The 15,817-nt window shown below is 35.1% G+C and overlaps 1 protein-coding gene across 1 annotated transcript in view; it reads right to left on the bottom strand.

Annotated features, from left to right (window-relative positions):
• The window catches only part of SSR1 (signal sequence receptor subunit 1), a 28,062-nt gene extending 13,505 nt beyond the window's left edge, over positions 1-14,557 (bottom strand). Inside the window, exons 1-4 of the mRNA XM_074271123.1 lie at positions 14,305-14,557; positions 11,968-12,080; positions 7,234-7,318; positions 5,003-5,265 (exon numbers count right to left, since the gene is read on the bottom strand). Of these exons, the coding sequence (XP_074127224.1) occupies positions 5,003-5,265; positions 7,234-7,318; positions 11,968-12,080; positions 14,305-14,383 (540 nt within the window). The 5' untranslated portion in view covers positions 14,384-14,557. The remainder of the gene's footprint in view (positions 1-5,002; positions 5,266-7,233; positions 7,319-11,967; positions 12,081-14,304) is intronic.
• Between the last annotated feature and the right edge of the window lie 1,260 nt (positions 14,558-15,817).

Raw genomic sequence — 15,817 nt, forward strand, 5'->3', positions numbered from 1 at the left:
TACATGTGGGTCTTTTCCCCTTTTCTATGATCTCTTTGGGATACACATCTAGTAGTTGTACTGCTGGATCAAAATATATGAAGTTTTATAATCCTTTCACATAGTTCTAAATTGCTCTCCAGAACAGTTGGATCAGTTTACAACTCTACCAACAATGCATCAGTGTCTCAGGTTTCCCATATCTTCTCCAATATTTACCATTTTTCTTTTCTCACATTAGCCAATTTGATAGGTGATACCTTAGTTGTTTTAATTGGCATTTGTCCAATCTATAGTGACTTAAGAGTATTTTTTCCATATGACTATAGATTAATTTCATCTGAAAACTGCCTGTTCATACCCTTTGACTATCATTTGGGGAATGAAATTCGATTCACTTCTCTGTACCCCAGCTTCTTTAAAACTGTAGTTCATAACCCCACAGGGGCTATCATAATTATGAAATTATGATCTATTGTCAGTAAATGTTTGATTTGTATATTCATTTTCTATATCTATATATTTGGAATCATGTTAAAATTTCCCAGGTGAAAAGGGTCATGAATGGAAATGAGGCCTTTAAATTCTTTGCCAGCTTTCTGCTCTCCTCTTAATTTTGGTTGCATTAGTCTTGTTTATGCAAAACCTTTTAAATTTAATATAATCAAAATTATCCATTTTGCATTTCATGATGATTTCATCTCCTTTGGTCATAAAATCTTCCCTTCTTCATGCATCTGAGATAAACTATTCTCTGCTGTTTTAATCTGCTTAGGTGATGTATCACCCTTAATGTACAAATCATGTACCCATTTTAATCTTACCTTGTAAAGAGTATGAGATATTGATCTATGCCTAGTTTCTGCCACACTGTTTTTGTCAAAGAGAGTTCTTATACAAGAAAATGGAATTTTAGTGTTTATCAAACAATAGATTTTTAACACAAAGTTAGATTTAAACAACTGGAAAAATATCAAGTGCTCAAGGGTAGGCTGAGCTAATATAATAGAAACAATGTTAAACTAATCTACCTATCCAATGCCATATCAATCAAATTGCCAAGAACTGGAATAACTTTATAAAGGACAAGAATTTCAAGAGAATTAATGAAAAAAAAAATGCAGAGGAAGGTATTAGACCTAAAACTATGTTATAAAGTAATGATCATCAAAACCATTTGGTACTGGCTAAGAAATAGAATAATTGATCATTAGAATAGGTTAGGTTCACAGAACACATTAGTCAATGACTACAGTAATCTGGTGTTTGAAAAATCCAAAGATTGCAACTTCTGGGCTAAGAACTCACTCTCTGATAAAAATTGCTAGAAAAACGGGAAAGCAGTATGGCAGAAACTAAGCATTGACCAACACCTAACACCCTATACCAAGATAAGGTAAAAATGGATTCATGATTTAAACATAAAAACATACTATAAGCAAATCAGGAGAATAAGGGACAGTCTACTTCTCAGATGTGTGAAGAAAAGGAATTTATGGCCAAAGAACTAGAAAATGCTATGAAATACAAACTAGTCAATTTTTATTATATTAAATTAAAAAGGTTTTGTACAAATAAAACCATGTGGCCAAGATTAGAAGAGAAGCAAAAAGCTGGGAAAAAATTTTTTTAACATCCAGTATTTCTGATAAAGGCCTCATTTCTAAAACATAAAGAAAATAGATTCAAATCAATTACATTCAAAGAATATAAGTCATTCCCTAATTAATAAATGGTCAAAGGATATGAACAATTTTCAGACAAATTAAAGCCATTTCTCATCATGTGAAAAAATGCTTTAAATCATTATTTATTAGAGAACTGCAAATTAAAACTCTGAGGTACACGACTTCACACCTCAGATTGGTTAAGATGACAGGAAAAGATGATGACAAATGTCGGAGTGGATACTAATAAATTGTTGATGAACTTAGGAACAGATCCAACCATTCTGGAGAGCAATTTGAAGTTATACTCAAAAGTTATCCAACTGTGCACATCCTTTGATCCAGGAGTGGTTCTACTGGATCTGTATTCAGAGATCATAAAAAAGGGAAAAGGACCTACATGTGCAAAAATGTTTGTGGCAGCCCTTTTTGTAGTGGCAAGGAATTGGAAACTGAGTAGATGCCCATCAGTTGGAGAGTGGCTTATTAAATTATGCAATATGAATGTAATGGAATATAAGAAATGATGAGCATGAACTGATGCTAAGTGATCAAGAGAATACTGTACACCACAAGATGATTATATGATGATCAACTGTGATGGACTTGGCTCTTTTTAACAATGACATGATTCAAGGAAATTCCAATAGATGTGATAGAAAAAGCCATATGTATCCAGGGAGAGGACTATGGAGACTGAAAGTAGATCACAATATTTTTACCTTTGTGAAAAATTTGCAACCAAGATTTTTTGCAAAGTAGATGTTGAAAATTATCTTTGCATGTATTTAATTTTTTTTTTTAAAAAGCTATAATTATTTTAACAACACTGGATTATTAGTCATTTATTACTGTTTCTTATGTACCTAACTCATACCAGTAATCTACCACTTTATTTCTTAGCCAATACCAAATAGTTTTGATAATTGCTTTTTAGTTTTTAGATCTGGGATAACTAGGCTATCTTCCTTTACATTTTCTTCCCCATCAATTCCTTTGATATCCTTGACCTTTTTTTTTTTTTTTCAGATGAATTATTATTTTTTCTAGCTATCAAATAATTTTTGATAATTTGACTGGAATATGGCACTGAATAAGGAAATTAATTTAGATATAATTATGATTTTTATCTTATCATTTATGGTCTTAACCTACCATGAGGAACTGCTTTTTCCAATTGGTTAGATTTGACTTTATTTGTGTGAAAAGTATTTTGTTATTGTGTTCATATGGTTCCTAGGTTTGTCTTGACAGGTAGGCTCCCAAATAAAATTATTAAAAGGTTTAAAAAGCCACAATGGATGACCTTAACAGTATTCTTATAACTGATAAGAACAATATGTGTAGCCAGCAGGACCAAGCAAAGCCTTTGACTTAAATTTATCACTTTATCAGCAAAGAATTGGAAATTGAGAAATGGCTGAAACAAATGGTGGTTTGGTTGTGACAGAATATGTCATGTTTTAAAAAGAGACAAGCAGGATACTCTCAGAAATACATGAAAAGACTTACATGAACTGATGCAAAGTGAAAAAAGTAGAACAAGGAGAGCATTGTACACAGTAATAATAATAATCTAAGATGATCAACTATGAATGACTTAACCATTCTCAGCAATACAATGAGCCAAGACAAGCCTGAACGACTTAAAATGAAAAAAATGCTAGAGAAAAAACTGATGGAGTCTGAATACAGATCAAGAACATTTTTTAACTTAAAATTTTTTTTTCTTGGATTTTATTTTTTTGGGGAAAGGGAGTGTCTATATTTTCTTTTACAACATGAATGATATGGAAATGTTTTGCATAACTACCCATATCTAATCTATATCAAACTGCTTGCCTTCTCAATGAGAGGGGTGAAGGACAGAATTTTGAACTCAAAACAAACAAATGTAAATTGTTTTTACATGTAATTGGGGGAAAATAAAATACTAAATAATAAAAATAAAATAAAATCACCACCATTGAAGAATCAATCAGTACTACAATATAGTGTCTTTCTTCTAAATTACTTATGATACAGATGGTTGTATTGCTATTAACATTACCTCTTTGGGAACCAAACGAAAGGAAGAATGGGAGGGGAAGCACTAGTTATAAGAGATAACATGATAAAAAAGTGTAAACTAACACATCATTTCCATTTAATTTCTTCCCCTTTTAAGTAAAGAAAAAATAAGGATGGTTTACTAGCAGCATATGATTCTAAGATACAGGAAAGGAAAATCCAAATATATCTTCTAAATGGCAACAGTTTAAAAACCAATTATTTAAGACATTCTATAGTGTAAATGTTAGTCATAAGACAGCTGGTTCTGTCATATTAGCCTCAAATTACATGAATCAAAGATCATGTTTATTCATTTTTAATAAGATCACTATCAAATTTTGTTTAATAGGAATTGATTCCGGCAAAACGATGTTAAAGTGGACTCAAGGGTCTAGGGCTAGCCACCCAAGACTGGACTAGTTCAGGGCAACACCAACAGTCTGATTCTTTATTTTCTCTGGGGCAAATGACACTTTAATTTTTTAACTTTAGTGGATTTTGGGGGCAGCTAGGTGGCGCAGTGGATAGAGCACCAGCCTTGAATTCAGGAGGACCCGAGTTCAAATGTGGTCTCAGACACTTAACACTTCCTAGCTGTGTGAGTCACTTAACCCCAGCCTCAGGGAAAAAAAAGAAAAGAAACAAAAATGAACTTATTATTTTACTAATGTTAGTAAAGAATGACAGTAGTTGAAGCAACTTTATGGAAAGTATACTTCTACTTGTATTTAATTCGTACCAAACTCAGAAACATAAGTGCAATACACAAAAACTTTTAAACTCTATTAATAAAGATTGATTCAATATGACCATTTTTCACTAAAATACTGTAACTATGGGGGCAACTAGGTGGCACAGTGCAGAGAACACCAGTCCTGAAGTCAGGAGGATCTGAGTTCAAATCTGACCTCAGACATTTCAATACTTCCTAGCTGTGTGGCAAGTCACTTAACCCCAATCACCTCAGCAATAAATAAACAAACAAACAAATAAATTTAAATAAAGATGTATGTTAGATCACTTTGTTCTCAATAATTAAAATTTTGTGACTAAGGCTATTTATTCTAGAACACTAAAAATCATAATGCGTAACTCTTGAGATAAGTAAAAAGCATAATGAACTGTACAACAACCAAAAGCCAGGCAAGCAGAGAAGGGGGAGTTTTGGCTAATTCCCAAGTTTGAATATTAAGCCATTTAACAATGAGTGGCCTATGATCCAGGATGATTATCAAGCAAAATTTCACTACTCACACACCAAGTTGCAACTTTAAATAAAAGAAGAAAGTTTAAGCAGGCCTTACATTTAAATCTTTGTAGTTCAGATTGATGACTAGACCAAATGGACGCCCACCCATGGGCTCTGCAGGGATGAAAGAATACTCAAATGTTGCCTGCCTCTGGGGTGGCACTACGGTGTTCAGAGGCAGAGCTGTGAAATTCTGGATATAAAACTGGTAATCCTGAGGATAGCGGAATGAGGCATCTAGGGATTCAACAATAAAATCTTCTGTGCCCTTGTTTGTAAAGCCTACCAGGAACTTCACAATGTTATTTGCTGGGAAATCTGAGGGGGAAAAATAAGATAGCAAAATTAATACACACAAATGATGCCTAAATATTCCAACCTTAAAAATTACACTTATCTCCATTTATAAAAGTCAAATCTCTATCATGAGTATGTGATCTGGAAGCTATTGTAAATACATAGTAGTAGCACTATTATTTAGTAGTTGTATAGTTCACCTTAAGAAACTTTAGGACACAAAGCTGATAGCTACAAGAAGCAGTGATAAATTGGCTGAAAATTTCAACATAGCCACATGAAATTAAATTGTGTTAACCTCATTTACAATAGATCCCAATATTAAGAGAACTGATAAAGGAGATGAAAGGAACAATGGACTTTTATAAGCCAAATGATTTATAGTATCTTATCTTTATCAGGAGATAACTCCTTATAGTAAGATTCTTTATTAGTCTGAATGATGAAGTCACAAGAATCTAAGTAACAAGCTCCAATTTCCCTTCCAGTATAGTTTCTTGTACTAATGAAATCATGAGCCTAGTCCTCATATCTATTTATAGTACTTTAAGATTTCCAAGGCATTTTCCCCAATCCTTTTGTGGGGTAATTTAAAGAGTCTCATTTTGTAAATGTAGAAACTGAGGCTCAAAGTAGTTCAATGAGTTGTCTAAATTCAGAGAATTATTAAGTGTCAGAGCCAGAATTCAAACTCAACTATTCTAATTCTAAAATTTATGTTCTTGGGGCAGCTAGGTGACGAAGTGGATAGAGCACCAGCCTTGAATTCAGGAGGACTCAAGTTGTGTGACCCTGGGCAAGTCACATAATCCCAGCCTCAGAAAAATAAAAATAAAAAATCTTATCTTCGTTCGATGACAATTCTGTTAAAGAGATGACATAAAAAGGTAAAGAACAGAGCTATAATAACCAAAAACATTGTCAATAACATGAGATGAGTGATAAAAATGCAAAGTAAAAAAAAAAAAAAAAACCAAAGGAGAAAACCAAATTCTTTCTTCAAATTACAAAAAATAAAAGTATTATCAGCTTGAAAAAGAAAATTTCAACAATTCCTGTAAAATAAGTACTTAATAAAAACACCTTTTATTTTTACAACTTTTACTCATTGACAATTGACTACAAAATTAATATTTCACAAAAAACAAAAACAAAAGTAATCTTCTGAAACTAGAAATTTTGAAAATGCTTATTGATTCATGGATGTGTACCCCCCCCTCCAGTTTATTTTTCCTTTTGAAGTTTCATGTGTCATGTTACAAAAATAAGATGCATGTGAACTGATGCTGAGTGAAATGAGCAGGACCAGGAGATCATTATATACCTCAACAATGATACTGTATGAGGATGTATTCTGATAGATGTGGCCCTTTTCAACAATGAGATGAACCAAATCAGTTCCAAATAGAGCAGTAATGAACTGAACCAGCTATACCCAGCAAAAGAACTCTGGGAGATGACTATGAACTACTACATAGAATTCCTAATACCTCTATTTTGTCCGCCTGCATTTTTTATTTCTTTATTTCCTTCACAGGCTAATTGTATACTATTTCAAAATCCGACTCTTTTTGTACAGCAAAATAACTATTTGGACATGTATACATATATTGTATTTAATTTATACTTTAACATATTTAACATGTATTGGTCAACCTGCCATCAGGGGGAGGGGGTGGGAGGGAAGGAGGGGAAAATTGGAACAAAAGGTTTGGCAATTGTCAATGCTGTAAAATTACCCATGCATACATCTGGTAAATAAAAAGCTATTTAATTTTAAAAAATAAGATGTATGGTAAAGGGCACACCCACTATGCCAATTCTGGGATACAACTATTTTGAATGGGAATATATGCAAAGTATTCCCTTAAGAACCATTCCAGAACTTTTTGTCCTTCCTTAAGGTCTTTCTACATCTAGCTCTGTTCCCTGCTTATATGGTTACTGAGAAATATTTTTACATGTAATACTGAAAAATGTTTATTTTACCTTCTCCTTTTACAAATAAGATAGTTGTGTCTGCACTTGGTGAGGCTTCAGGTTCGCCAGAGAGGTCTTCTTCTTTTTCTTCTGCCTAAGAATATTAAAAAGAGTTATATATTAACATAATAAAAAAATCATAGTAATGGCAGTAGGGCTACCAGACTCTTATTATATCACCTATAGAACAATAAGGCAGTGAATAGGCATATCTAATGCTTAACACATTCTTTCTGCTGAAATATTTTTAGACAAATGCTAAAAATACATGAGTATGAGGATTATTTACTATATATGAAGTCATTATAGAGAAATGTAATCAGTATGTAATAAAGAATAATGGACTTAAAGATTGCAGATCTAAGGTAAAATCCTTGCTTTGAAGTTTATTTTGTGGTTTTGAATAATTACAGCTGGCATTTATATAGTGCTTCAAAATCTGCAGAGTCCTTCTGAATGTCAATGCATTTGTGAAGTGTTGCCACATCCTCCTTTATACAGATTCAATTGAACAAGTATTTATTAAGTAATTATACTACACTAAGACTATAAATACAAAAGGGGCAGCTTGTGGCACAACAGATAAAGTGATAGTTAGTCTTGGGTTCAAATTTGACATCAGATATTTATTGGCTCATTCTCCTCATCTGGTAAAATGAACTGTGGAAGGAAATAAGCTACTCCAGTGCCTTTACCAAGAAAACTTCAAATGGGATCGTGAAGTATCAGACATGACTGAACAACAAAATAAAAACAAAAAGCAAAAGTCCCTGCTTTAAAGAAGCATTTATTCTACTGGGAGAATACAAAGTATATAAAAGGTTATTTCAGGAAAAGAGAGAGCACTAATAATTAGGAGTATCAAATAGCACCTTTGAACATTATTTGTCCCCTCCTTCTAATTATAATTCTAATAATGGAGGTTTTACACCATTAAAGAAGAGCACCCAGGCCAGTTATTTCTTCATCTCTTCATTTTCCATTAGTCTGCAGTCCTCTGGATTTCTCCATCATGCCCCCAAAATCTTTTCATTCTGCATAAGCATCATTTAATCCTGAACTCACACTAATTACAGTGTACAGTGCCTTCTTCCCAGAACTTCCATTTAAGGAGGGTACCCAAAGCAGCTATCTATTTATGCCCTCTTTCCCACCACTTTCAGCTTCCTTTTGTTTGTCATTTTTTTCATTAAAATATAAACTCCTTGAGGCACGAATTGTCTTTCTTTTTACTAGTATTTATATTTTGCAGGGCTTAGCCTTTAATAAATGTTGGGTAACAGAAGATAGCAGAAACTTAAAGGGAACTACAGATTTCAAAAGATGCAGAAATTATGCTGGGTAGTGCTATTAAGTAAGAAAAAGATTATAAAGAGACACAGGTTTGTGTAATAAGCAAGCTAATTTGACTAGAAAAAAGAATATATGAGGAAGAGCACTGTAAAGTAAGTCTAGAAAGATGGATTAAAGTTATACAGTGAAGGGCTTCAAATTTTTATTTTATTTTAAAGGCAATATAGAGTCACTGAAATTTCTTGAACAGTAGAATGACCTTGTAGAGCTCATGTTTTAGAATCTGGTGAGTGTATCAAAAATAAAAAGACAAACCAAAAGCAGGGAAAGCAATAAAATTCTTGATAAGAAACTTGAGGAACAGAGAAGTGATTTATCCTACATCATACAGCTGGTAAATATCTGAGATGGGAATTAAAACCCAAATTTTCCTGATTCCAAATACAACATTCTATTCACTGTGGTTTTCTGCCTTATTCAACCTCATGAGGTCTGTTTCCTCATCTCTAAAAGTGAGTTGGCCCAGGTAATTTCTCAGATTCATCCAATTTAAAATCTACAATTATATATGAAATAGGGAGATAACTGGATATAAAATAAGATATAAGAGATGTAGTACAGTTAGAGGGAAGATATACATTTGGTAGAATGAAGAGGGAAAGATTAGGGAAAACATAGATGGTTATCGAGTTAATTTTTAAATGAGAAGGAATTCAAAAATTAGAAGTCTACCTAACTTCCAAATTCAACATTACAACCTCTACTTTCCATTGGTTCTTAGCAGAACAACAATTTTTTTTATTTTTAGAAGTATTATAAAGTAAATACAGTGCTGGCTTGAAATCTAAAAGAACTGACTTTGAAGACCAATTTAGCACTTAGTAGCTAGACAGGTCATTTAACAAGTTACATGCCTTAAGTAAATCCATAGGATTTATCTATTAATCCATCTTGATTAAATTGAAGCATCTCCATCAATATGAGAATTATAAACTCACTTTATAGAATGTTTTGCAGTTAAAGTACATATACACAAATCATTATTTAAAAACAAACCAAAAAACAAAACAAACAAAAAAACCCCTATTCTTTTCTTTATGCCATGCTGCCTGACTTTAGAACTATATATATATCCCTTCTGTAGCTTGACTTTCCCCATCGTAGTTTTGATATATTGAGTCAGCAAAAGAAATCAAATGGAATTTTTTGAGTAGTTTTGCAAAAGCCACAGATGACACAGAAAAAACTGTAATGTAAGTTGGCTATTTAAAAAAAAGAAAAAAGGACATTCCAATAGATTCTGGCATCACAAGGCTAAATTTTGTGCTTTATACCTTTTAATTTTATGAATTTCTAAAGGAAAAGAAGGATGAAGACTCTATCCCTACAGATTTTACGTAGTTATTTCAGGGAAAGGAGGAGGAGGCGGTGAGGATATTCCTGAGGGCAAGGGGTCACCCACCAATCCTCATAATCCTCTTGTTTTACTCAAGAAAAAAGGAAACCAAATTTTCACAAAAGTCTCATATACTATGATTGATTCTCTTTCTATTCTCACCTCCAATAGTTATTATTATTTTAATTTAAAATAGCATACTACTTATTACTAGTACCAATGAAGAAATGAATGGCCTGAGTTAAAACAAGCTATCCAATTAGATGAGAAAAGCAAAATAATCTAATTATTAGAATCTTAAAAAAACATACAGATGCAGCATGAAGAAGTGTATTAAAGGCCAAATAAAATAATAATTAAGTAGGATAACTCATAGAGGGATCCTTAAAAGATGTAAGTTTTAGGAAGACATGTATAGGGTTAAGAGGGGGTATTGTAGGCAAAAAAGGCTCTAATTTATAAGCTACTTACTTCCAAGTGAAGCAAGAGTGGCATGCTTCTAATATTCAAATAACAATAAATAAAATCAAAATAGGAAGACAAATAGGAAGGGAGAGTAAAGAATCCATTGGTCCTTCAACCACAAGCAAAATCATAAAGACTAGAAACACCATGGGTTCAAGATTCATGTGTAATGAAATGAGAATGATGCTTGATTAAGATTAATTTGTCGGTTTAAATTAAATTATTTCATGCTATTTTTCTTCTTCTTTTTTAAGCTGATTGCTTTTGTTTTTGTATCAGTTAGCTCTGGATATCCCAAACCCCACTTCTCACTTACCCAACAAAACAAAAGTGATCAAGAAAAATAAATGCTACAAATGCATCTGAAAATGTATGTAACATTCTGTTCCTCTGTAGTTCCCCCAGCCTTCTCTTGAGAGGACATCTCCTATGTAGTGTAAAATACTACATTATGAAAAATAATAGTGAAAACACAGCAAAGCAATTTTACTGAAGAAAACAAAACAAAACAAAAAACATTTATTTGTATTTCTGCTTATAAAAGATCTGTTCTTCAGGACCAAGATTGGTTGCTACAGTTACTCAAGAATTAGTTTCCTTTAAGAGTTCTTTTAATTTATGTTATTCATATTTCTGTGCTGATTCTTGACTTTAGAGGAAGAAGATATTGGGGGGAGGGGGGAGTGAGTAGGAGGGGAACTAAATCAGGATACTTCATTAGAACAGGGACATTGATAAACTAGAGATCATTTAGAGGAGGAAAATCAGCTGAATTTATATTTCCCATCAGCTAAAGGAAATGGGGATGTTGGGATACAGAAGACTGGGGGAGAAAGCAATACATGAGAGAACTCACAAAGTACTTGAAAGGCTATCTGTAGAAGATGCATTAGACTTGGTTTTATTGTTTGACTTCTTTCCAGAGGACAGAACTAGTAGAACTTAGAAGTTGCAAAGAGGAAATTTAAGGCTGGCTGTTAATACTTGAAGCCATCTAGTTATTTAGGGAGTCAAAGTCAATAGGTCTAAAGCTGGAACTAGAAGGAACAATTGAGGCTCTCTAATCTAATCTCTTCATTTCACAGATGAAGCGCAAAGTCAAGTGACTTGACCTTCATCATAAGGTGCTTTGATTGCAGAGCCAATTGGTAGAGTTCCCTTTACTAGAAGTTTCAAAAAAAGAAATACAGGGTGATCACTTAATGATTGGTGATCTCTATTGAAGTCTAGGTTTCATCAGATGACTCCCCAGTTTCCTTTCTAACTGTGAAAAACTCTGTGAATAAAAAGTGAATAGAGATAAATTATCACCTACAAGGGGAAAGGTGGCACAATGACTCTAAATTATACTCTTAGGGTTCTTACTAAAAATCCAAATTTACTATCTAGAATTTCTACTACAAATATCAAGATTTCTAAGATCTCTGACAAATGCAAATTTGATGTCAAAGCACAATATTGTTATACAACATACTAGATTTTCTAGATCTCATAAAATTATGAACTGCTATTATAATCAATTTATGACATGTTTTATCAAATGCATCTCAAAAAATCATTACCCAAAACGTCAAATATCATTCACTAACCAAATCTGTGGGTTCATCTTCTTCTATTTCTGCTTCATCATCTTCATCTTCAACTATTGTATCTTCTAGTGCTTCTTCATCTTCTGTAGCATCTTGGGCCACTGCTATTGACCCTATTGATGTAAATAGAGGTGTTTTTGAAGGTATATATGTAATAACTAAACCTCAGGTCAAGACATTAAGTTAATACTTATGATCAAAATCATTATCACATAAATATCATTTAGGAGATATATTCATATGTGCAGAGCAGTAAAAACACTTAGAATTTGCTATCATATTATTTAGAAGAATCACATCAATAAATAACAAGCATTAATGCATGTAAAACACTACATTATGAAAAATAATAGTCTAAATACAGCAAAGCAATTTTACAGGAAAAAAAAACCCATTTATTTGTATTTCTGTTTGTGAGTTTCCAATTCTAAAATACTCCTGAGGAAAAACTCAGGCTCAAGTCTGGCAGTTAAGAAAACAAAAGTAAAACAATACTGCTTTTCTATGCAAGTAATTTAACTTAAAAATTAAAATCCTCTAAATTAATATTTTTAGTATTTTCTTTAAAAGACCACAAACACTATTTCTAGGCCATCAGCATGTTAATCTACCAATGATTTGTGGAAAGAATGATGATGTGGCAATTCAGTTTTTAAAATATAGGAAAGGGAATAAATACACGTGCTGTAATAACCAGGAAGAAAAGCCTACAGAGGAGCCTTATAACCCCAAGCTAGCTTCTACTTAAATGTTGGGGACAATCATAGACTTCATAAAATAGAAAGAGCACCACACTATAAAATTAAAAAAACAAAACCAAACAAAAAAAAAAAAACTACAACTTTCCAAACTAAGGTGTTAATAACATGGTAAAATTAAAATTAAATGCCCTTAAGTTGACTTTTACAAAATGGCCTTCATTTCAGCTTAACATATTATATTATATATGTAACATATTGATACAACAGCATTACTTTTGATAAACATTTTATAAACATCTACTTGCTCTAAGCCTTTCTTGATTGCAAAAAGTTAAGGAAAACTATATACTGTAAAATATAAAATGTTACAGGGACGGGGAAATCCAAGCATGAATCAAATGTCAATTTTCATAGAAATATTAAAACCACAAAATAAAAATGGCCAGAACCATAATTTAAGTTATCTTTAAGAGGCAGAAGGAAAAGAGATCTCCAAGCAGCTCCTAAGGCAACTTCATTTTTTCCCTCATAACCTACAGGTAAAATATTGAAGTTTACCTCCATACAATGAGTCAAAAATTGACTTTTTCTTTGCGAAGCATTCGTTGGATTGTACACATGAAAATTTAATCAAAACATTACCCTGGAATCTGCTTTTAGAGACGAAAGCGAGGTGAAGTGACTTGTCCCTGGTCAGAAAGTTAAGCGATCTAGTGGGAATTTTGGACTCCGGATTTCAGGATGCTCTACCTACTACACCGGCTACTGTAGCAGCCACTCAATACCATTACGGAATTTTTTTCACAACCAACAAGCTTTAGCATAGAGGTCTCTTATCTAAATCAAGCCTACGGCCGATAGCCCCCAAATAATTTTTAGATGAAATTTACAGTGATTGAAAGAGTGGGGTTATACACTCTATCCAACCTAACGACACGGTTGAAAGGGACACGAGGAGGCAAAAAAAGAATTCCTTTTTTTTTTTTTTTTTTTAAAGGAATAAGGGCATAACAAAGTAAGACCTGTCACTAGGATGGGAGAGAGGAAGGTTAAGATTGTCAGGAAAAAGGTAGCCCCCCAAAAGGGGTACGAGGGCAGCACGGGTGCAGAGAAACGTAGAATCTGCGAAATGAATGAAGCAGGGCCCCCAGAAGATAATGACACGTCAGCCCAGAGCCCGGCGCCGACTGTGCGTGGGGGCGGGGAAGCGGTTGGTGGCGGCGCGGGCAGTGGCCACTGCAGCTCGGCTCCGCGCCCTCTTCTAGCCGGCCTCAGGGATGACCTGGCTGCCGGAACGCACGGTCAAAGGGGAGAAAAGCGGGTCGGAGCGTTGGGACAGGGGCACCGGGCAACGTCACCCGACCCGGCTGGGGAAGAGCGCGCGGCCCGCTAGGGATCCGCATGGGAGGGGATCTAGCGAGCCCTGCTCCCGAGGGCCTCCTCATGCACCCAGGACGCCCCGTGCTGCTCCCCGCATTCCCACTCGTGGGGATCAGCGGAGCGGAGAGACACAGGGCCGGGAGGCGCAGGACCCCCGCGAGCGCTCACCCCCGCCTCCCTCCGACCCCCACCACCAAACTTGGCAAGCGCGGCAGTCATCTCCCATCCTAATCCTCTCACTCTTCTCCCGCTGTACCTCCAGGGCCGCCCCCGAGCAGCAACGTCGTGGGGAAGACGAGCAGCACTATCAGGATCAAACGCGAGAGGAATCTCATGGTGCGGCCAGTGGGCTTTTCAGCCTCCACAGGCTCTTACGGCGGCTTCAGCGGTAATGGCGATACTCCTCATCCGGGCTCTGAAGTGGGCGGGGCACGCACACGTAAAGGACGTGGCTCCGCCTCTATCTCAGCTAGCTCCGTTGTGAACGTGGCTCAGTCCCAGGCCAGGGAAGCCCTGGGGTTGGGGCTGGGTGGGGGAGGAGCGGGATGGCGTGGTAAGAGCGGTCACGTGACAACCCTTCTGGACTCATAGCTGGGAAAGTGACGTCTTCCCTACTTCAGGTGAGTTTCCCTACTCTTGTATGTTCTTGTATGGCTTTGTCCTCCATTTTTGACAGGGTCTTTGGAAATCTATCGGGAAGGTGATCCGGGTTTCTTTACCTCGAAGTCTATTGTGATTTACCAATAATTAAAGTGATAGCATGTTTTTTTTTTGGCAAATTTTTTTATTTTCAAAGAGAATTCACAATTATTCATATTATATTCACATTTAAGTATATGGTGGAGGTTGGAAGTTAGGCACGTAAGGCAAGCATAAAATTACATATGGTTATAATAAAATAGTATAATGTAATGCATTCTGAATAAATCAGAAAAAAAAAGTAGCATGGTAGGAAGCCTCAAATAGTGAGATAGCAGCCAGCCCGAAGTGATGGCACGTTTTTAAGCTTCCACAATTTGAGTTATAGCTATTAATTTAGTGAATATTTACCAAATATCCAATGTGTACAAAGCCCTCTGCTGTATTCTAGAGGCCTACGAAGTTTATCTAAAACATTGCTCTCCCTTCTTGAAGCTTTTTAAAATCTAATGGAGGGATGATGGTGATGAGGATGGTCTTCATTTAAAAAAAGATTAAAAAGTGAAAGAAGATGACAATGAAGCACTGTAGAAGGGCTGAACTCAAACCACCTGAGTCTGATTTTTGGCCTATCCCGTGGGTGTGACCCAAGGCTATCATCTTGCTTCTCTGCACTCTGGCAATTCAAAGATGCTGCTGACTTTCATTACTAGTGGAAGGAGCGCACCCAGAAAGGACTCTTCTGAGCTCGAGGAAGTTCATGTTTGAGTGAAATCATCTCTAGCCCCAATGCTCATCTTTGACACTTTCAGAGGTTCTCAAACTATGGCCGGGCCAGATGCGGCCCTCCACGTTATGGCAAACGGGCTGAGGGACGGAGACAGAGTGTGAGCTTTTGTTTTTAATATAGTCAGCCCTCCCACAGTCTGAGGGACAGTGAACAGCCCCCTATGTAAAAAGTTTGAGGAGCACTGACATAGAAATTTGTTGTTTTTTTTTTTAACTTAGCACTGGGCTTTGCGCTTAATGTTTGTTGAATAATACAAAATCTATCAATGGCCCAGCCATTCCTATGTCTCCTTGAATTCCTATTCTGATTATATATATCTGATTATGTCCCTAGCCAGTTA

Source organism: Sminthopsis crassicaudata, chromosome 1, assembly GCF_048593235.1.
Source record: "Sminthopsis crassicaudata isolate SCR6 chromosome 1, ASM4859323v1, whole genome shotgun sequence".
In the NCBI taxonomy this organism is placed as follows: Eukaryota; Metazoa; Chordata; class Mammalia; order Dasyuromorphia; family Dasyuridae; genus Sminthopsis; species Sminthopsis crassicaudata.